The sequence below is a fragment of the Meleagris gallopavo genome, chromosome 6, assembly GCF_905368555.1.
Source record: "Meleagris gallopavo chromosome 6, MGAL_WU_HG_1.1, whole genome shotgun sequence".
NCBI lineage: Eukaryota > Metazoa > Chordata > Aves > Galliformes > Phasianidae > Meleagris > Meleagris gallopavo.
In genome coordinates this window covers 40,837,756-40,861,511 of record NC_139409.1, presented here as the reverse complement: position 1 = coordinate 40,861,511, position 23,756 = coordinate 40,837,756, and the positions used below count along the sequence as shown (strand labels likewise).

Genomic DNA, 23,756 nt, shown 5'->3' with positions numbered 1-23,756 from the left:
CTCACTTCACAGACAGAGCTCAGTAAGAGCAGATAAAGTCTTACTTAAAAGCAACACTCCCAAGGCTTTCATTCTGATTAGGGTCACTACAAACACATGGATTTCCATACTTATGGGGGTGAGGGAATACGTTTTTATCAGATCTTTTTTTCCCCCCATTAGAAGCAAAGCAGAAAAGTTCTCCTGTTTGGTTTGTCTTTGAGTTCACCAGCGATGACGTACTAACAGCAGTGTTTTAAAGGCACCTTTTACCCTGTGACTCCAGAGTGCTTTCACTTCCCTTAATGAACTCAGCTTCATAGCAGCCTGACAGCTCCGTTTCACATGGGATCTAAGGGAAAGATGAAGTAATTTCTCTAAGCCATGCAGCAGTACTAAATTGACTCTGAATAGCCCAATGATTTATGCAATAGACCACTTGCTTTTGCACAGCATCCTGTCCCAGAGCACGCTGCCACTGATGAGGTAACACTTCTCAAACTCTCACTGCCTTCTCGGATACTATTGCATAGGAGTTTTGCAGTCCCAACCCCTCAAAATGCTAAGTCAACAGTGGCGTAGGACACTCCTTACCTCAGAGGCTCAGGACCTATGCTCTTGTTTATATTACTAATGTTTCCTGGTAATGCCCTCCTTCTTTCCCATTACCGTTGGGCAAACGAGTAGTATTTTCAGACTAGTCACAGAGAAAAGCAGATTGCCAAGCAAAAAAAAAAAAAAAAAAAAGAAAAAGTAATAAAGACATGGGGAAGAAAAAAAGTTAAAAAAAAAAATCAGTCTTCTCAACACCTTCTGGATTAGGGGAACTTCAGATTGCTGCAATGTGATCATTGCTTGCACACGTACACAGGGCCCAGTTATATGCCAAGGTTCTTCCACTGAACGTGAGCATTATGGTGTACGTCAAAGACAACAACATGAAAAAAGAGAATATGCCAACTGCAAAAAAAAAAAAATCCATGCAAAGACATATTAAAATTCAATTAAGCAATATAATACGAATCAAAATGCTAATATGAACCAAAAGGTCCACAGCAATACCAAATAAGGAACCACAACAAAGTTGTCTTTGCACAAGTGGCACAAAACCTGCAGGGTCAAGAGCATTATCTTGCTTTTGCTTACAGTAAAAGCTGAAAATCAATGCTTTGATGCCAATGGGCAGCTCTGCGATTCCCTGTGCCACCACTTTGAAGACAGAGCTCTCAAACACTAAGGCACCATTGTTCTGTTTTAGAGCAAAGTTTTGCTCCAAAATAGACCAAGCTGAAATTCTCTTGGCATATGTTACAGAAACAAGATGCTACAGGACTCTTGCATAGGAGGATTCATTTGTTTTGAATTCACCATCTTCTGCCAACACCGGATTGCACAAGATGAGGATAAGGGTGAGGAGACAAAAGGATTCACGGTCCTAAAGCCTCTCCACAGTGTACTTGAATCGGGGACCTGTTGTTTGCTGACCCTACATCAATGCCCTTGTTCCATTTTATTGCATTTTATCTTAATAAGAATTATCTCCACAAGAGAATCATGCTGGTGCAATGTGGAAGCACACTCTTTTGTATGATTAAATACAGCTTTTATAAGCTAACTTGCCCTACACAATTGTCATCTTAAATGACACTGGACAACTCCTGCACTTCTTGCAAGCTACGTTTCTTTAATCACTCAGCTCCTTGTTTCCAGCAGACTTCAATTTATAGGTCATATTTTTACTTCCCTTTGTAGAGAACAAGAATTTACACTTCCCTTTCTCTTATGCACAGTCATGCACTGTTTAATTAAGCTCTTTCAACCAGTGAGAACCATGTACCTATGTTTTCAGTAGTGTACTGGCTCCAGAATAACTGAAAAGACAGAAGGTAGAAAAACTTCATAAGCTCAATGTTTTTTCTAAATTGAAATGGAAAGAGAAAGCTATTCCCATAGTGATTTCTAAAGTTTTAAAGAAAAAGTGTAAAAGAAAGATGTTGGGCTGGCACCTATACACATTAATATTCTGGTACTTTCCTTTAGTTTCATACCCTACCCTGCTTTATATAGGAAATTTGTTCCCAATTAAACTGAAGTTTCCCAGACTAAACGAAGACTAGAAAAACTCTTTGGGCAGATGCCTTTCTGACATTGACTTCAATCTTTTCTATCTCCCATTTTCCAGACACATGCTCTGTTCACAACACTAACATTCCTCTTTCCCTTAATATTTCATATTTCAGTACTGATGCTAGACAAGGAGCCAAAAAGATAACCAGAGACAACCTTCCAGCTTCTCCTGAGCAGACACAGAGAGGAAGCTCTGTTTCATGACTCAGTACTTAACACAAAGAGGAGAAAAGTCAAATGAATGGTAAGAAGGGGAATCTCCACTAAAAAAAAAAAGAAAAAAAAAGGGTTATGCTGTCAAGTATTAAGGAATTAAAAGATTTGTGTAGCCAATTATCGGATCTGGGATAAGTAGCATTTAAACCCTGTTAATGATAAAATGAATCTGGAGAAAAATATGGTATTTCCCAACAAGCCCAATACAAGAGAAGCAATTTTGCAAATCTCAGGACTTCAAGCAGTTTGGAATTCTTTTTTATTTTTTTTTTATTTTTTTTTTAAGAGTTCTCACAGAGTACCTTTGAACAATTACAACTGAATGGATTTTGGTTGCAGCAAAGACATAGGATAAAGAAAGTCCATTTCAGGACATAATCTGCTGTCAGCTTCAGGACAGAGGACGCAGTTCACTGCTCTCAGTGCATGATGTTACAAACCTCAAAGTCATCTGAGTTTTTGGTACTGCAAAAGTACATGTTTTCATCACTGACTTGTCCAAGTGTAACTCCTGAAATCCTATGCACTCTGCAGTTATTCTGTAACTGTTTATAGTAAGAGAAGTATGGGATTGCATTTGAGGCAAGGCCTTTTCATTTATTTATTAATATTAGGCACAACTATTAACATTAATTAGCACAAGATCAAGGAGTTGACTGTTCATGTTATTATATTTCTAACTTCCTCTCTTGCTCTAGGTCACAACTGGCTTACCTCTACCACACACCACAGTCCCTGTGATTGGACTACTTTCAGAGCAGCAGACACCACACTTACTGTGTTTAGAAGTGGAGTTTACTTATTTACTATGCTGTTTCCACTCTCAACGATTAAGTTTAATAATCCCCACACACCTCCACTCACTGAGACAGTGGCTCAGTACCAACAGAACCCACCACAGACACTAAGCAGAAGCACTCCCTAAGACACCACATGCTCCACTCACTGCTGATTCTCCTGTTTTCTTGTTTTTCTTGCAGCCAGTGGATCACATCCTTACCTTCACTCCTCATCCTTTCCCATCTCAGCCACACATGGCCTTTTTAACAAAGAAAAAAACAACACCAACAACAATTTCTGGAGCTTATCTATAATAAAGTCAGCTTTGGCACTTGGAGCGAGGCTGGTAAGGTCCACATGATCATACAAAAAGCAAAGCTCAATTTCTACCAATACCAACAAATTTTAGACCTGCACTGAGCATGATTCAGCACAACCTCATCAGCACCAAACCCTGCAGGCCTCTCCAGGTTTGCCCACTTGAGCCTTCTCATCAGCAGCCTCGATTTCCAGCCTTTTATCTGCTCATGATTTTGCTTTAAGATGAAAAAGCAGACACACAAAGCATACACTGTGTTTTCAAACAATTACAACTGTCGAGAGGAAGGCTCTGAAAGTCCATTGGTAATGAGAAGAGAACAGCTCTGGTCCTTTTGCTATTCATAGTTCTTGTCTGTTGTAGCTGCTGCTGGACTGAAGAACATGTGCAGCTGTGGCTATGAAGAAGCAGCACTTTGCCATCGCTTCACATGGCTGACATGCAACCCCAGACAAAAACCAGTGTCAGCCGAGAGCGTACACTTGCAATGTTATTAATAGCAGGGAAGTGATGCAGTCACTATGTGCTTTCTAGCATAAGCTTATAAGGCAGAAAGTTCTTACCTGCCTGGCCACCCTCCGAGCTTCCCAGTAAGGTTTAGAATCTTCTACAGCTTTCCCAATCTTCTTTAACAGTTCATCCAATTTTACCGTTGCTTCAACCAGCACAGAGCGGAACTTCTGGCGTGCATCCTTCAAAATGTTGCAAAGGGGGAAAAAGGGAAGAAAAAAGAACAAAGATTAGAGCTTTAAAATTTAATTTCTGGTTTCCTACCTTCAGGTCGCTCTTCAGACCCTCACACAAGCCAACACATTCAAAACAGTTTTGACATTTGGAGTAAGAAGAATTACTCAGTAGAGGTAACAACAAGAACACAGTACTGGAACAACAAGAACCACAGCTGGGATCCTGGACAGCAAATGTTTGTCTTGCAGAGGCAGCTTTATACAAAGCTTGCAATAGCCTATGCCACTTGCTGCCACAGGATTTCTCAGAGAGGAAGATCTAGGAGAATATTCAGGGGGAGGCAAACGGCAACGTAACCACTTCTGAGAAACAGCTAGGTGGCAAACATCTCATCTGCTCCACTGCCTTATTGTTCACAGTGGTTCAGGAGCACACGTAGAGTTACAAAAATTCAAGTTTGTCCTCTGTAATGCTATAACGCAATGGAAAGCACAGCAATGATAATAGGGTAGAAAAGCCCCAGGCTGCAGCAAGTGAGGATTTGCTCAAATACAGCAGCTGTGGACACAGAAACACAGGGAAAAATCTGCTTACCCTTGTAAAGCCTCAAGTAGGCAGGGATCTCCAGTAAGATACCCTCACCTCTACTGCCAACCCTTAAATGAGGTCTGGGAAGGGGTGGATCCTGGCTCCACACCTTCTGGTCACACAGCTATGTATGTATTGCATACACCTGAGCTCCCCTGGGCTGGTCCTGCCTTCCCACCAGGTGCTCAGTCACTGGTTCAAGCCATGACTTCGCATTTCCATTGACTCCTCCAGCTTTCCAAAGGACTCTTGCCAGAAGGCTCCTTGGTCTTGCTTCACCAATTTTGATAGCTGGATATTTACTAGAGATTTTCGACACAAAGTCTAGCATCCTACTCACTGCATGTGCCTCTCCTTTCACTAACCAAGCTGGGCCTAATCCCACAGCAAGCTGGCACTCAAACAGGACCGGCATCTCCTACACTTCAGCACACGTCCCACCCCAATAAGCATCATCAGTAGAGGCACCATTTCATAGTGCAGCTGAGGACAGACAGGATTTGCTTTCTGTAGGAGGGAGAATCAGACTCTTCCCACATGGCAGTGGTATATTTTCAAGTCAGCTCCTCTTTCCGTTTTATAAACACTTCAAGAGAGACAAAAAACTTTCAGGTCATTGAAGAAAGATCATCCAACATTAAAACCTGTTTTTTCAGACAAGGTTTGTACCTCCTGATATAGGCTTAACTTTCCATTTGATCGTTATTTGTTTATTTAAGAACCATAAATTCCAACTTCTTCCATGTGAGAAGAGTTGCCCTCTATGTGATTAGCTGTAGAGGTTACATTTTCTTTTCTGCTCCACCGAAGCTTCCACACCATTAAGCAGAGCAATCCTGATTTCAATCTCAGTATCCAACTCAGACTGTAAATCAATGGCACTGTTGCAGAGAGATGCAAATATAGGCTGAGACCTGGCCCAGGGTTTAAAGAGACTGAGAGGAAGGGCCATATGAGCTACTGACAAACCTTGTAATTCTAATTAGAGACCAGGATTTAGGGAGACTGCTTGAGGGACATGGTGATAAATCAGGAAGCAGCTGGCTTGAAGATGTACTCTAATTCAGGAGATTTTCATCAGTACTGCTGAGGATTTCTAGAATGCACAACTGTTTATTCATTGAAAGAATTAATATACTTTGGAGCCTACGACTACGCTCACAGAAGTGGAAAAACCTGCACCAGCATATTAGTTTCACAAAAAAGGAAACATACTTCAGTAAAAGCTGATTTGGTTCCTTTTCAAGGTTATTTAAAACCTTAAACAGTATCAGTAGTATATTTTCCAGTGCAAAAAAGCTTTCTTTTTTAGGGTGCTCCAATCTATTCTAAGAAAATACTTATATGAGTAGCAGAGCCAAAACAGAGATTTATTATGGTAAAAACTTGAATCCAGTCAGTAATCCAAGGATGAAGTGATGAAGTGAAAGGATGAAGCGTATCATTTGAACAATATGAACCGAGTCAATGGATTCCTCAGTGAGAAGAGGTTGAGTGCTTCCAATTAAAGTACTGGGCAATACATGGTTTGCTGTTTCAAATGAATTTTGCAAGAAACCATGAGACAGCAAGCATGATGATTATATTGTGAGAAAAACACTAAGTACTGCAGTACATTGAACAAAAAGTCATTTTCCTATAAATGAAACAATAAAATAAAAAAAATCATTTCTAAATGAGTGCACCTGAAGGTTTGGTTTTCAACTTGTGCAAGCTGTGTATCTGGATAGCAGGTGTGGAAAACGAATAAAGGAAAAACAAACACAAATGTATCAAGTTAAAAAAAAATAAGCAGCCCCTATGCAGCACATCATCAAAAAATTCAGTTCCCACGTCGGTAAGATAAGCACTTGGAACAAAGAAATCTGACAACAGCAATTTTGTATTATCACTAGCAAATCTGTGCTTAGGGACCCCAAATACACTTCTGTAACTATTACATATATGCTTATCCAAGAGGAAAAGAGCAAAACCAAACCAAAAAATGCCAAGGACAGTGCAGCTTCTGGATCCACGAACCTCCCACCACTATACAAATTACTATACTGTAACTCATCCTCTAAGTGGCACCTGAGGCACCCAGGACTTGTAAACCTTTAAGCACTCCTGCACCAGGCACCCTGCTTTTATTGTCCTGAAGCTCTAGCTACGCTATCAAGAGCAAATGGGTGCCATGTTACACACCCACACCGCCACATGAGCCCCTCACATCTCAGTGCATTCACCCTTGCCAGCCTACCTAGTCCCCACCAGTTCAACTCTCATGGTCTTGATAACTGCAGGCTCCCGCTGGGTACCATGGCTCCATCTCCTACGAGCAAGGCACAGCTCCCCTGAAACACATGACTACACACAGTATGCTGTCAGGACATCTGTAGATGTCAGCAGCCCCAGGACAGCAGAAAACTTCCATGGCAGGCACCCCAGAGAAGTTTAAATAAGAAATACAGCCATAGCAGCTGGTTTTACTCTTCATGCAAAGGGTCATAAGAACCCCAGACAGAGAAGCTGTGGTGCCCCATCCCTGGAGGCACTCAAGGCCAGGTTGGATGGGGCACTGGGCAGCCTGATCGTGTGGGTGGCAGCCCTGCCCACAGCAGGGGATTGGCAATGCATGGGCTTTAAGGTCCCTTCCAACCTAAGCCATTCCGTAATTCTATAAACACTCACTTCAAAAACGTAAAAGCTTACCACCAGCATAGTGATGCGGTTTCCCCACGGTTCCAAGCACTGGTGGAACCTTCCAGCCATGCTAGGCAGACACCACCCCATCCTCATGCTGCTCATCAACTCCCGCAGGGTGATGAACACCCTGTGAGTGTTACTGCTGAACTGCCAGACTCGCTATGCTCAGACCTTCGCCCAGCACCACAGATATTGGAGAAAGAAAAAGACGACAACTCCTGCAATTCCCTGCTGTTAGCAGCACCAAGACGGCACAGCGTATGTTGTGCAGCTTTTCTAGCACAATCCTCAGCTTCCAGCTTCTGTACTTCAGTTCCTTGACAGGGATGGCTTCCCAGCACAAAGGCTAGCTGGCACAGGAAGCAAGAGCACAGCTTAGGTACAAATCTTGCGAATCAGAAATGGTGAATCAACCACCATTTCTGGGCATTCTTGGAAAAAAAAAAAACAACAAAGAATCATGGGTTTGTTTTTCTCACCATTGTATGGGATACAAACCATGTAAAGTGTAACCAAAGCAATACAGCTGACAAAAGGCATCTCAAACACCAAGCAATATTTCAAAAGCCCATTTTACTCCTCTTTTTTCTCAGAATCTTCTGTGGTCACTTTTACAAAAAACATGGCACCAACTTAGCACATAGGCAGTATTAAAAGCAACTGGCAAACTAATGCTTCCAACAATTTTTCCTTCATAGTTGTTTCCATGAGACAAAGAGAAACCTTTCCAAAGCTGGCACAAGCTGATTAAGACACTTTACCCTCCACACCTGTTGCAAAATGCAAAAAAAGCAGTCCTCAAACCTTCCATTAAAGTTACAGCCTTCCTAACTGGACTCTCACTCCACAGATGGTTGCCACGCACACTCCAGTGGGTGCAGCACTCGGTGCATCAGGTTAAGAGCAGCAAATTACTTTTCAGCATCTTCTTCTAGGTCTGTTGAAGCTCCCTTTCTACCAGCTTTCCTCCTGGAAATCCTTAGCACTTTTCTCTCACATGATAGATTTTCCAAGCCAGGCTTTAGGGGGCATGCCAAATCCCTACACCCATAAATGCTTTTGTTGCAAAATGTGGAAAGACATGAAGTTTTGCACTTAACCTGCACCTGCTGGAGAATACAGCACGCTCATTTTTCCTTTCTGATGAGCATCACTGACGATTAGAAGCCAGATGACAGACAAATCACTTTTTCAGCCCATCAAAAGAAGCATGTCTTCTCAAACAATTTTCTTCTTAAAATGAACCTAGCACATCGACTGTGTGTGAAGCATCTCAGTACCAAGCACATCTTTATTTGATTTACAAAGGCTGCCCTATGCCCATCCTGACAATTTGGTGTGCAGAACCTCTGACAACCCATTAAACCAGCCTGGAGGTGCATGGGCAATGAAGATTCTCCAGAGACAAGCTTCCTGCTTCCAGGAGGGAGGCAGCATTCCTCCCTGCTTTCCTCTGTTACAGTTACAGTGGGGTCAGGACCAGCAATGTGCAGGGGTGGGAGCAGGTATGCTGTCCCACTACACACACAGCAAATGCAGGCAGGCAGGCAGGCATTTACTCCTACCACTAGGAGTAAAGGAAGAAGCCCTTCCTTACTCATCCACAGACAAAAGCAGAAGGCAAAATAACTACTGTAACACCAATCCCCATGTAGAAACCATTTCCTACGGAAACAAGCAGATAATACAGACAGGGAAAGAGCTCTTAATGCTGGACAAATCCATCACACATGTACATCCTGCTCCCAAAGACAGCAGGAAGAAGGGCTGCTGAGCTGCTCCTCCTTCTGCTGAACACTCTTTGCCGGGATGCTGGAAAACACTGCACAGGGTGGCTGATGGCCCTGATAAATTTCCCCAGCCCACTCAGGCATGCACAGAATGAGATTCCTGATGCTGACAGGCCATTTTTCTAAAACCTGGGGGTGGATCTTTAAAAAAAAAAAAACAAAAAAGCAATAAAATTCTTTCATGGGACACGGTCAAAATATGAAGCTTCAGCCCCATAAACCAAGTATATTAAGGGGAAGGTGGAAGGGACAGCCCTTCCCCTTCTGCAAGGGGTTCCCATGCTGACCGGGCTCACAAGCGAGAGCACCACGGCAGACACAGCCCTTTCCTGTAACTCTGTTCAACACCAACCCAGAGTAACCTTTAGGACAAATGCAGGACTAAAAGCAGCACGAAGCCTTGCAGATTGGGACTAGAGGATCTAGACGACATACAAGAAGGAACCTAAACAAGTCCCACTTAAACAAGCATGGCTGAAAGCAGCACTGCTTAGCTCTACTTTTTGTGTGCAATCATTGTCCCTTAACAAACACTAGCAGGCTTGAAGCTCCAACAACACAAAAGCTTTAACGAAAACCACATTGGGATTGCTGGGATTCCACTGGTAATTTTAATGGTATGTGCTGCACTTTTCCCCCTTGCAATGCTGCCAGAGGTTGCCTCGATGGATCTGCTGCGGCTGAATTGCACTTCTAGGAGCTGGTCAACAGTATGTAGGGATTAGATGGATGGGCACATCGTGCACATTTGGTAAGTGCATTTCCAGCTCCTGATGGGAGTTCCCATGCAGATGTATTTCCAGTAAACAGGAAAAATTCTGAAATAGCAAGGTACTACTCTAACTTGCATTTGGTCAAAACCTGCTTCTATCTCCACTGCAAGATGTTTCTGACACCTCTTCAGAGAGGCTTCCAACACAAGCAGGGACACAGGGAAAGACAAGTGTTCAATCCTCTGGAGGGCCTTTATCATCCCTTTGTTGTGTCAGTAACGCTCAGTGCTGCACTTAGTAAGAGTGGCTTGACGGGTTTCAAATGAAGCCAATCAAAGACTCATTAACAGGCAATACATTAAGGGAACACAACCACCAGCCACTCAGTGCCCTTTATCAGCTCTGCAGGTCCTGGACAGGCTGTGAGCACACTAAGGTCAGGATATTCCTTCAGGTTTTACTGGGATAGGCCAAAAGAGCAAAAATGAGTGCTCATACCTAAAAGAATAGATTTAGCCAACTTCAACATTTCTCCATGAGTCATGCCACGCATATAAAATCACACCTCTCATGGGGTGGTTTGGGTGCAGGTTTTGGTTTTTCTTTTTAATTTTTATTTGTTTTAAGAAGGTAGGCTGATCAACTTTAAACAAGATCTTTCATTTTGTCACCTCTGTGAGCAGCCAACTTCAATATCTTTGATATCATTAAAACGCTGACATGCCTGTCGCTGCACTGGGAGAGTGCAATGTCACAATCTTAGAAGCATTTACTGATGTTAGCCCCAGAACATTTCTATTGGGTAAACATGACCATTTTGCAGATGCAGACCTGAGGCACAGTGAGAACGAAAGCATGGGATTTACAAACACATCACGCCTACAGCATTTTTCCTGTTACTGGGATCTGGAAAGAGCCGGCACGCACAGCAATCCAGCTGGAGAGGCTGTGCAAAGCTGCAGGAAGTCCAAAGCAGACTCAGAATTTAGATGCCACAAGGTTACTTTTCCTGCTTATTAGAGAGCACTTAAAGTCACGAAAACATGAGGGTTTTTTTCCCTGAACTTCCTTCAAAGAAATGTACCTTCCCTTCAAACCCTCCATTTGCTTTTTCAGATCATCCAAGAAATATTCAACAGTGGGAACGAAGGGACCACAAAGCAATACCATGAGATGTTCTGTATCAGCTTCCTCTAATGTAAATAGCCTAATGATACTGTGTTCCCATTAACGTCAACTATTATAAAGTCAACGACTACATTAGTCGCTCTGTATTTTCAATAACGGAAGAACAGGATAAATATAACTCCATTGTTGGAAGGAAAAAAAAAGCACATAATCTAATGAACCATCTTGCAATAGCAGCAACAACACAAACAAGAAATGGGCAACACGAGAGGCTGCAGCTATGACCAGTCAAAACTTCAAAGGCAAATTCAGCATGGCTCTCCCAAAAGCCCATGTTCTTCAGTAGCATTCAAGGATTTTAGAACTGGGATCACTGTTTCAAAGTCTCAGCTCCTCCTTCCCAACTGTGGATTTCTCCTGTAAGAGAGCTCTGCCAAGGAGCCTTTTCTGTCTGCAATGTAAGAGCAAGGACTTATATTTTGCAAAAAAAAAAAAATAAAACCAGAAATAACATTCCTCTAGAAATGTTTTAAATCCATTTAAATTGCATCTACCAACAGCTACATATATATATATATATATATATATACACATATACTACTATATATTACTGCTCCTGAGGGGAGTTGGAATGCATTTAATTAGTACTGTTGCACCTAAACAGATCGACTAGCATACTGCTTTTTTAAGCTCGGTCTTAAAATTCAAATGAAGCCAGTGACACAGAGTGCTTTTCACAGCTGAAATACAGTTTAATTTTGCATAACAAATAGTTCTCAGTTCCACCAAACTTATTTGCCAATAAATTCATGATCTACGTGCCAGAAACAAAAAAAGAGAGTAAAGAGAAGAAAACTGCCACACAACAAGCTCAGGGATTGCTGCATCTTGTCCAGCTGAACAGAACAGCTGAATATAGTATTCAAAATACTGCAATGTTATCAAAACTATTTAGGATCTAAAGTAGAACATTGTGCCAGCTTTCGTCTAACAATATTTTCACCCCACACTTCCACAGGTTTTGCAGATGACAAAAGAAAACTTAGATGCACAAGTGGGCCAATTAATTCTGAGTCAGTATTAGATCCACGGTGCTGAGCCTTCCAGAAGAATGGCTGAAAAGCTAAAACCCAAATCAACCACTCCAGAACATACTACTGTTTTTTCAAACAACCTAGAAAATCCTTTTTTTTCCCCCTGAGTAGGAAGTCTTTTCTTTCAGTTCTTCAACTTTCCATCCTTACTTTCTGAGTAAGGGAAATAATGGCAAAAACAAAATGACCAGCTTAAAAAATTAAATACAAACGAGAAAATCTTAGTAGGCGTTTTTATACCAAAAATCTTTTAATCAAACAAACTTTTATTGCCGATAATCACATGAACCCAAACCCAAGGGAGGAACTTGAGAAAACAGAACTTGTCTTAGTTTACTTCAAAAACTTAAAAATAGGGTTTTGGTAGGGGGGGAGGCTAGTGTTCCACTTAGGGCTTTCACACCGTCAGCATCACACACACTTTTCAAAATTATCATCAGTTCCTTGCTGCCAAATAACCACTTGGGATAACCGTTCAGGAGAAAACTGCTCAAAAACCTCTTTCTGTTGCTAACAAAAGCCAACACGCACAGAAGGAAAACACAAGGACAAATTCCCTACCTCCAGTTCCGTCTCCCTCCGATTGATTACATCAGTAGATTGATTGAGCTTTTCCAGCTCCCCCTGAAAAGAAAGAAAGAAAATGTTGAATGTGTTTGAAGAAATCTAGGGAAAATGTTTCTGAGAACGGTCATTTAGCATCCCTAAAGAAAGCTCACAAGAGCCATGGCTAACATATTTAATGAAAACAGGAAAACCTGAGATACTTCGAACAACTTTGCCACTGGTCCTCCATTCCGCATCCTACAAGAAAAATAATCAGAGCAACTCTACCACTTTATTCCAAGGCAGTACATTTCCTGTTCTGGCCTATTCCTCGCAATCAAAAATAAACGTCAAGTACAATAATTTCTGTCCTGTTCGTCAAGGTAGCCAGCCTCTGCTACTTTGCACAGACACCCCCAAATATATTAGCATCACATTGGTCCGATCACAGGAGATAGAAGAAATATACGGAAAGCATTCTGCTCTAGATTTTGGCAAGCCTCTCTATAACACAACCAGTCAGTGGGACAGATGACGATGTTTATTAAGCCTGCCTTCGAGCCAACACTCTGATCTCTAACAGCAAAAGCAAAGGTATCAAATCGTCTGAATAAACACGCACTGGTTGTAAAACTAGAGGAGCCCCCCCCCCCCACTCCGCAGGCTCCTCACGGCCAGCGGCGACGAACCGCGGAGCCGGACCCAAAAATACCCGCCATACTCGCGGCAGGCAGCAGGTCGCGGCTTGCTTCGGGGGAGAAAAAAATTAATCTATAAAAACGCGACAGAATAAAAAACCTCCCGAACGGCACTGACACAGGGGAAACGCCAGCTGCCATTACAGCTTCTCCTAAACAAAAATTAAAACAACACGCCATCTCCTCCCACACCCCGTTCCCATCCCCGCGTTTCGGGGTGCCGGCCCCGCTCCGCAGCCAAGGTCACGGCCGACGGCAGTCGGGCAGGGGGCCACACGCCGACAAAGAGCGGCCCCGAGCCGCTCGCGAATAGCGCCGTCCGTCCCGCGCGCGGGAAGGGCGCGGCCGGGGGTCCCTCACCTGGATGCGGGGGTCCACCTCCTCCTCCTCAGGCCGCGGGGCCTCCTCGGCGGCACGGCCGCGCCTGCCCCCCGGCTCCATGGTGGATCCCACCCGCCGCTGCCCGCTCCGCTCCGGCTGCCGCTCAGCGGCCACCTCGGTGCGGCTCCGCCTCCGGGAAAACCCCTCCCTGCCCGCGGCCCCCCCGGCCCTTTGTGCCTGGAGAAGGATGTGAAAGGGATATTTCCCCATTCTTTCCTTCCCCTTTATTTTTATGCCCTTTATTATTTTTTTTTTTTTCTTTTGTCGTTCCTCCCTGACCCGCCGGGCACAGCAGGCCCACGCACGTTCACTGCGCGGAGCCGAGATGAACGATTTCAGGTGCTGGGGAAAGCCAACCACACCTTGCACCGCTCCTTTTGCCCCCTTCTTTTATTTCTCTCCTCTTTCTGCAGGCTTTGCTGGTGAGCTTGCAGGAAAGAAAAGGAAAGGAAAATTGTGTGCTTCCAACAAACGACAACCAGATTCCTACTGCGTGGCAGCTGAGCAAGCAACGGTTGTACCGACTGGGTGCTGCAGGACAGGCGTCCTGAAGGCACGTCCTTGTGTTTCCCACACGAAGCAGCCCCTTGCAGAAGCACTGGGCCCCAGCAGCTCCTCCTCAAGCTTTCCTCAGGCCCGGCTGGGATCCCTTCTGGGGGAAATGCCATTTTAAACAAGAGGCTTCTCTTCCCTTCTCAAAGTAAAACCCGTACAGAGATTAACAGTCCTCCCTCCCTTTGGGTGGATGACAGCTCATTTCAGATCAGTGGAGAATGCCTCTGCCTTGAAAGTATCACTTCTTAATTTAACCCAATTTCTTTTACTCTCAGATATACGGTCAGATTTGGGAGTGGTTCTCTGCAGAGCTAGGAGTTGGATTAGATGACCCTTATGGGCCCTTTCCAACTTGGGATAGTCTATGATTATGTGATTTTAGAAGATCCCCCAAAGACAACCAAAAAAAAAATTTTAATAAACAAATAAATACTTCTTATTCTTGGTGACAGTGCTTCCTTTGAGAGATGGAAAATTTAAGAAAAATAAAAATCAGCAAAGCACAAGAGAAGAAAAATTCATGTTCCTAAGGTGACAAAGGAGGGGAAAAAAGTATTCAAGCTCTTCCAAATAAACTAAAGCCTGAGATGTCTGCTACCCAGACTGGTTTGAGCAGTGGGCCCAGGTGAACTCCATGAGGTTCAACAAATCTAAGTCTTGCACCTGGGTCGTGGCAACCCCCACTATCAATGCAAGCTGAGGGACGTAAGGATGGAGCACAGTCCTCCCAGGAAGGACCTGGGGGTACTGGTGGGTAGGAAGCTGGACATGAGGCAGCAAATGTGCCCGCACAGCCCAGAAAGCCAACCGTGTACTAAACTGCATCAAAAGAAGCATGGACAGCAGGGTGAGGGTGGTGATCCTGCCCCTCTGCTCTGCGGTGGTGAGGCCTCACCTGGAGCACCATGTCCAGATGTAGAATGCATCATACAAGAGAGACATGAATCTGTTGGAGCACATCCAGAGGAGGTCCACAGAGATGATCCTGGGGATGGAACAACTCCTTGTGAGGACAGGCTGAGAGATCTGGGGCTGTTCAGCCGGAAGAAGAGAAGGCTCTGGGGAGACCTGAGAGCGGCCATTTCATATCTAAAGGGGCCTGTAAGAAGGAAGGGGACAGGCTCTTTAACACAGTCTGTTGTGATAGGACAAAGGGGAAATGATTTCAAACTAAAAGAATGGAGATTTAGATTGGATGTAAGGAAGTTTTTCACAATAAGGGCAGGGAGGCACTGGCACAGGTTGCCCAGAGATGTAGTTGATGTGCCATCCCTGATGACATTCAAGTTTGGGCTGGACAGGGCTCTGAGCACCTGATGGAGTTGTAGGTATCTCTGCTCATTGCAGGAGAGTTGGACTAGATGACCTCCAGGATCCCTTCCAGCTCAAACAATTATTTGATTGTGTGCTTCTATGAAAGCAACTGGGGGGAAAAAAACAAACAAACAAACAAAAAAAAACAATGTGGAGAGGAAGAAGAGAGTGGCACAAACATTTGAAAAGTTTATAAACATACAACGCCATCAAACCAAAATAATCAAGGAAAAGAGGAGGTGTTGCAAAAACGCAGATGAGCTGTTCACATCTTCATTTCTCACAGCAAAAGAAACCACATAAAGAAAAAGGAAACATCACCAGACCCAAGTGGCTTGTTTTTACTGATTGCCATTGAGGGAATTCTGCAAAGAATGCAGAGCTCCAGAGTCCCAGGGTCACTCGTGTGGTTCACGTGGCTCGACATCCAAAGCTCTAGTCATCCTAGAAACCACAAAGAAGCTTATGGAAGGGTTAATGCTGGCAATCCTACTGTAGAGAACACAGCCATGTAGAAGAACTAGGGTAGCTTTGTCCCATTTCTCCAAGACCCGGGTGGTCTGAGCCATCATACAAAAAGCACTGCTTGCTACTTGGGGTACCAAAATGTTCCTACATGAACTGTGCTCTTCCTAAGGGATTTATCATGTCTGAGCAAGGACCCCATTCTTCCACTGCCACTGTGACAGCCCCAGAAATTATCAGAACTCAAATAAAATCAAGCCAAATTCATTAATCTGCTACCATCGTGTCAGAGCAAGCTGTTTCTCCCCTCTTTTGTGCTTGGAGTCAGTGTACTGGGAGAGCTGCCCGCACAGCTTGGCTTTATGCAAGAGATGGTACAAATGCAGAGACCCTTTCCCTGTGGCTCCAAAAGCTCACACACAGCCCCAAGGCTGCTGAGATTAGTTTGTATCAAGCCAATGCACCAATGCATCAAGGAGATTTTAAAAAAATTGCTGAAGAATGCACAGATCACAGGTTTGACATCACTAAGGCATAAACAGAAAAATGGCCTTGAGGGAGGAACATGAAGAGAAAGGGAGACCATTCAGAATGCATGAATAACAATAAAAGACTCAAGAATATTATTTACATTGTTGGTTTTCTCCGTTCTCCATGAATTAGCTTTGACTGAAACCACTGTCTCATGCAATGGGCATAGAGCCTCAGGAGCGTGCAAGCAGCTCTCCTGCACAGCATATAGGCAGGGCCCATGCTCCACTTAAGCCAATACAGCACAAGACATCAACTGCAGATAATGGCATTTGAGTATTGCTTTCATAAAGTCATGAGTCATCTCATCCCAGCAAATCTTCTACATGATGTGTCAAAAGTAAGAAACTTTCCCCCAAAAAAGACAGCCAGTCATGCTGACCTTTTCACTTCCCTCACCGGCCCACATGCACAAAGGCAGCTGAGTAAAGCCTGCATGGGGTTTGACCAAGGCAGCCTGCGCACTTTCTCATCAATATTTCAAGCCCTAGTCTGAAGCACTCAGTGTTTGACTATCAAGCAAGGTTCAGGCAGGAAGGAACAGGACTCTCTTTCACTGATGGATTCCAGAGCAGCCACAGCGGGAGTCAGCACCGAATGATGAGACCAAGCTGTGGCTCAACACAAGTTACTCTGGAGGTGGTACAGCTCATCTGAAAAGCACCAGTACAGGGAGAGTCACGGTCCAACTCACTTTAACGACTGCTTTAATCACACCAGGCAATGCTTCTGTGTTGGGCAATGCAACAGCTGCTGTTTGGGGTACAATCTTTAATATTAATGCCAGATGTGCAGCACAGAAACCTTTTGGCAAGAGCCACGCTCTGGCCAAACAGCAGTCTGACTTTCAGGGGAAGCTGCTAGATAACCCCGTTTTTTGGTCCCACAGAAATCCTCAGCGTAAAGGCAGCAGTTGGCAGGGAAGAGCAGGAAACTTCAGCAAGGGAGGAGTATAGAGAATTTTCTCCCTTGTTCTGAAGGATGTTTCGTAGACTAGGTATTACATCGTCTGATTAGACATTGGGGAAACAGAAGTTGCATTTTAAATAAAATCAGCTGGGAAGAAGTATGTGTCAGTGAGGTACCACTTGGGGAAACATACTAATGACTGTAGTTAATTTAGCAGGGAAATAAATATCCAAGTGAAGGGATAGTGCAATTCTACATACATCTGATGATGGTATGTTTCAAACAGATTTCAAGGAAGGGTTGGGTTGGGCTGTTTTGTTGTTTTGATGTGTAGTGTTTTTCTAGCCTATCTTACATTCAAATTCATGTTTATACTGTCCTCAAAGCTTGCTTCTGCCCAAGCACTAGAGTGAAGAGCTTAAAACACAAATCAAAGCTGCATTTCCTTCCTCAGAAACAAGTTTTACTATCTCCTTTTTCAACACAGATAACATATTGAGCAGAGTTCAGGACTAATTGGCACATATTTGATTACTGAAGACACATTTGTGGTTCCTGGAAAACCCTATGTAGAAAATTGACTGAGACACTGCCTTGCTTACAGAATATTGCCTCTCCTTTCTCAAGGGGATTGGAAAAATGGTTCTGCTCTGATAATTCTTCAGCTTCTGTTGATTATTATGCCAGAGGCTAATTTCCCACTGGTCTCAAATATTGAAGCATCATTGCAGTTTAAGTAAACTACGATCAAATAAACACAGAAGTATAAACAGTCCAATTCTAACAAAGTACATCAAACTTGGCTCTCAAAATACACTTATGGGCATAAAATCCTCTAAGTAACTGCTACAACTGAACTAATCCTGAAGACTGCTTTACTAATTTTACACACTAACTTTGACAACATTACACCATGTATTAGTTTAGCTCAGAGAGTTCTCATGTAAAACAAAGTCACCATCTCTCTCTTCTAAACTGCAGCGAAGACACTGCTCTACCAGCTTTCAAGCCCCATATGCTTTGCTACTTCTCAGAAGTATATTGCACACATTAGAAACATTTTTTAAGCACTAAGTAGGATCTCGCCCACAATCCCAGTACATTTAAAGATCTGGTCCTCCAAGACATAAATCTTACTGATAAGAGGCTAAGCCCATGCTTTATACTTGAAGATACAGGCTGCATTTACTAAAGGTTTTAATACTCTGTGTATCCAAAGAATTTAAACACTTCAGAAGTGGTCTGGCTTTTTCTCAATCAAATTATCACAGTTCTATATTTCCAATGTTTGCAGCATGATCTCACTCTGCATTTTAGGAAGCACTAAAAATCAAGCATTCTTTTTTTTTTTACAGCAGCATGTTATGATGGTATCACCTTATGAACTTGCACACAAACAGCGAACACAAAGATACATTAATGGGGCTTGAGCATCTATGGCACACACAAAAAAAGTGCTATTCCACCTACAAGGAATGTATTTAAAGAAAATGCTACATCCCAAAACACCATTTAGTTCACTTCTTTTTAACAAGCATCGCTTAAGGATGAATAAAAATACCCTCTAGTCATTCAAGGCTACAAAGAAGTGAGGCTTATTTAAAGAGTCTACTTTCTAGCCATGCTTAGCCTAGAAACTTTAAAAAAAAAAAAAAAAAGCTAAATATATGTTAGCACAATTATCTTCTTAGCCAATTTATACTGGATATACCTTTGTATCCCATTAGCTACTTTTCTAATTATCATGAAACCTGATCTGGGTGATGCTTCATACAGAGTGTGAGTAAATATATATTTATATAAAATTTGCATAAGCGTTACTAAATATACATTACATGACTAATAGCTTGATAGATGCTTGCTGCTGTTTCATAGAGAATCACCTCCACCACAGGACTTTCTTCTCACCCAGTCTGTCCATGGCAAGGTGGGTGGTGGGGAATTTCCCACTGGAAACCACCATCACAACAACACTGTGTCTCCAGAGAAGAAAAGGAGAGGAGGTGTCTTGTGAGAGCCAAGATGAGATGCAAGAGCCATTCTCCTCCAGCCCAATAACCTGATAATGCTTCTTCAGTGAGGCAGATACAATATTGCTATATGGTACAAAAGCACCCATCTCATCTTTTATTCTTTGTTCTTAGACATACATGCAAACCACTGATTTAAAGAATGACCTATATTGCCCAAACAACATTAGCCACATTCAAGAACGTATTTCATTTTTCCAGACCTTTGCTCAGTGTTGAGACTGATTACGCATTTGTGCCTACTGAACTATATTAGTAGGCACATCACTGGTAGATTTAAAGGATAATATTCCTTCACTGGAATTGCCACCAGCTCACACTGCTCACAATACTGAATGTAACACCAATAGATTAATACAGAAATCCCTGCAAAGTGGCAATATGAAAATGCAAGGGCAAACATAAAATGCTAAGTAGGAAAGATCAGCAGGTCAGGTTCTGCATATTCACATGGCTAGTGTATGACAGTGAGACGCACAAACGGTTGCTGACAGTTTTGTCAACCCAGCCCTTACATGGGATGGCTGCTCCATGCACTCAGCACAGAGTAGTCTTCCAGCTCAGCAGTAAGCAGTCATTCAAATATCAGCTATCCAGAGAAGCTTTTTCTTTGTTTTTCCTTTACAAATTCCACATCTCTGTGGTGCTAATTGTTTAAAAAATAAGGAAGCAGCAGAGATATTTCAAGTACAAGTCAGCCCAGATAACCACAGAAATATTGAAAATAAACTTTCAAACAGAGAGCCAAGTAGCCCAGATAGCTACAGAAAGAGAGAGAGATTTGGTACCTTGTTATTGTCACAGCCAACTGATAAGCAAAAAGAGAAGGGAAAAAACAGGGTTATCACCCTCAGCAAGTTTGCTGATGATATGAAGTTGGGAGGATTGGCTGACACGCCTGAAGGCTGTGCGGCCATTCAGCGAGACCTGGACAGGCTGGAGAGCTGGGCAGTAAGAAACCGGATGAGGTTCAACAAAAGCAAGTGTAGGGTCTTACACCTAGGGAGGAATAATTGCGTGCACCAATACAGGCTGGGGGATGAGCTGCTGGAGAGGAGCTCTGAAGAGAGGGACCTGGGCGTCCTGGTGGACGACAGGTTGGCCATGAGCCAGCAGTGTGCCCTCGTGGCCAAAAAGGCCAATGGCATTCTGGGGTGCATTAAGAAGAGCGTGGCCAGCAGGTCGAGGGAGGTGATCCTCCCCCTCTACTCTGCCCTGGTAAGGCCTCATCTGGAGTATTGTGTCCAGTTCTGGGCTCCCCAGTACAAAAAAGACAGGGGTCTCTTGGAAAGAGTCCAGCGGAGGGCCACAAAGATGGTGAAGGGCCTGGAGCATCTCCCCTATGAAGAAAGGCTAAGTGATCTGGGTTTGTTTAGCCTTGAGAAAAGAAGACTGAGAGGGGACCTGATCCAGGTTTATAAATATCTGAGGTGTGGCAGCCATAGTGGTGAGGCCAGTCTCTTTTCAGTGGTACGTGGAGACAGGACGAGGGGAAACGGACATCAGCTGCAGCATAGGAAGTTTCGCACGAATGTGCGTAAGAACTTCTTCACGGTGAGGGTGACGGAGCACTGGAACAGGCTGCCCAGGGAGGTTGTGGAGTCTCCTTCTCTGGAGATATTCAAGTCTCGCCTGGACGCCTGGTGTAGGGAACCTGCTTTGGCAGGGGGGTTGGTCTCGATGATCTCTAGAGGTCCCTTCCAACCCCTACAATTCTGTGATTCTGTGATCTATAGAAATAAAAGTCAGGGACTGGTAACCAAACAGGAGAACTCCTACTTCTGAGTTGTGGGGAAGGGTTGGCAGCCAAGAGAAAAGCAACTGGGCAGCCCAAGGATGAGCGCAGCCCTTCCACAGCCAAACCCAATTAACAAGATATCAAGAGGTCTTTGCACAGTCTCTTTGCTTCCTAACCCAATTGGGTTGACCCATAAGCAGCGACAGGAGAAATAAGAAACGTTTTTCCTACCATCCTCTTTAGTATTCTTCATAGGCTCATTATAGCCTTATCTTATGAAGTATCTAGATACAGAAACACTTGTCAGTGAAAATTTGATTTTCAGGTCTGCAAGATTCCAGGGTCCACCCTTCAAGTGTCTCCTTCCTTCCAGATACATATAGAAATCCAAAAGCCACTAAAATACTCGGATACAACAATCCCTATCAGCTTCATAACAGTAAACTGCTTCATGTGTACAAAGAACATTTGCCTTCTCTCCATCATTAACAGTGAGGTTTCTGCCCTCAACCTACCACCTGACAGAATCACAGTCTTCAGTGCTTCTTGTTACATAAAAATCAAGCAATTGAGCACATTGTGTGTAGGAGTGAAGCAGATTCTGTTTTAGCACCTAATGCTATACTTCAGGGTAAGAGGCAATGACGATCTGCATTATCTCTTACAGAACATCCCAAGTTGGAAGGGACCAACAAGAATCCACAGGTCCAACCCCTGGCTCCACACAGGACCACCAAAACTTAAACCCAGTGTCTGAGAGCATTGTCCAAATGTTCTTTGAACTCTAACAGCTTGGGACGGTCCCCACTCTTCTCTTGTGAAGAACATTTTCGTAACACTCACTGACCCTGCCTTGAAGCAGTTCCATGAGGTTACCACTTTCCCTTGTTCCCACCACCTCAACTGTCATCAAAATGTTTTCCTTTATTTGTCCTTGTCCTTCCATCCTCTTTTCTCCCTCTTCTGACCTCCTCAACTTTACATCTTGGTAACCCCTCTCTTAGAGGCAGAATTTTCTATTCGCTCTTCCCAGTTGAGATTTTTCCAGCCATATCTCCCCCATCTCTTGTTCACTTCCTCACACTTTAACCTTCCACCATAACATGATCTCAGCAGTGCTCTATGAGCATGGCAACCCAGTCTTCAAACTGACTTTCCTCCATCAGACACAGATCTCTCCACTGCCTCCCAGGAGGACAGCCTTAAACCAGAGGCTGTTGGATGCCCCAGCCACCCACAAGGAAAGGGAGGCAGCAGAGAAAAGACATAGCATAAGCTCTGCCAAAATGAAAGCAAAACTGCCCGCTGCTTTGCGAACTTCTGAAGACTACTGCCTCTGCAACTTGACATTATGTCTGGAAAGCACAGCATGGATACACAGGAGCCAGGAGCAATGAGGGTTTCAAAGCTTTGTGTCAGAGCATGGGTCAGATCTCCACCACATGAGGAGTCCTATAATCAGGATAAAAGACACTTAAAGTTATCAGATTACAGACAACTGTACCATATGTTTCTGGTCTCACTATTTCAGTGCAGTTTCAGTGCAGACCAGTTCCAGACCTAGGTTTAAGAATATTTCTTTAATTCTTGCTTAGCCTTTCCTCTAGACTGTCTTTTTTGAAGTGCTTCATCCTGGCTTCAGGAAGAAGCCAAAAAAATGCAGATAAGAAGGAAAGTAATTGAAGGTTTTTGCATTGGACACATGTGTGAGCATCATCTAGTCCTTGTTTGCAGAAGGATTCTCATATCACAAAATATTCTGAGAATATAATTGACATGCAGCTATTCTCACGAGCAAGTCAACCAGAAAGATTGATCTCCCTCCCGGGGCACAATCCCAGGAGAGAGTTCAGTGTACTGAGCACCCTTGAGACCCAGAAGGCTTATCTCTGAGATATCTGAGGCAGAACTGCTGTCAAGAGTGTAAATGCAGTCCTGATGCAAGGGGATGAAAGTTATTCTAATCCAGTCTGCTATCTGTGCTGCTGCTCAGCAAGCAGAATGGAGTGGAGCCCCTATAACAGCAACTGCAGCAGTGCATCAGTGTTCAGTTGTCAGTGCAGAGCACCCTCTCCAAACAGCAGGAGATGCAATTGATTGTCAGATGCAGGCATTCTGCAGAGAGAGCAAAAGGAACAAAGCCAATGACGGCCACTCTGCAGCACAGTTCTCCCCTCACAATTGCCCTTTTGGAGCAGTAATTCCTTCAAGAGAGCAGGGGAGAAAAAACAGATACCCAGCAGTGTACTAATCTTCACATACAGAGCAGTTTCAATGCAGCGTAATCTTACAGAAGGAGGAAACAGCATTTCCCTTGTGCCAGAAGTATCAAAATGGTCAAAGATGGCAGCTCCACTGACGTTAACTTTATTAAAGGAGGGGTGTTCACACAAGCCCTGAGGAGGCTTGGCAGGAGCCAAGAGACAGAGAAGCATCCACTTGTAATGACAGAAAGTGACGGACAGCTGGGACCTCTTGAAAGG

At 43.6% G+C, this 23,756-nt stretch overlaps 1 protein-coding gene across 2 annotated transcripts in view; it reads right to left on the bottom strand.

Moving 5' to 3' along the window:
* Positions 1-15,208, bottom strand: part of SH3BP5 (SH3 domain binding protein 5) — a 43,031-nt gene extending 27,823 nt beyond the window's left edge. The window contains exons 1-3 of one of the 2 annotated variants that reach the window (XM_085226442.1): positions 15,182-15,208; positions 12,668-12,730; positions 3,985-4,113 (exon numbers count right to left, since the gene is read on the bottom strand). In XM_085226442.1, the coding sequence (XP_085082568.1) occupies positions 3,985-4,113; positions 12,668-12,730; positions 15,182-15,193 (204 nt within the window). In that variant the 5' untranslated portion in view covers positions 15,194-15,208. Of the gene's footprint in view, positions 1-3,984; positions 4,114-12,667; positions 12,731-13,710; positions 13,895-15,181 lie in introns of those variants that run through there. The other variant, XM_085226441.1, reaches the window with a different exon arrangement.
* Positions 15,209-23,756: the final 8,548 nt, after the last annotated feature.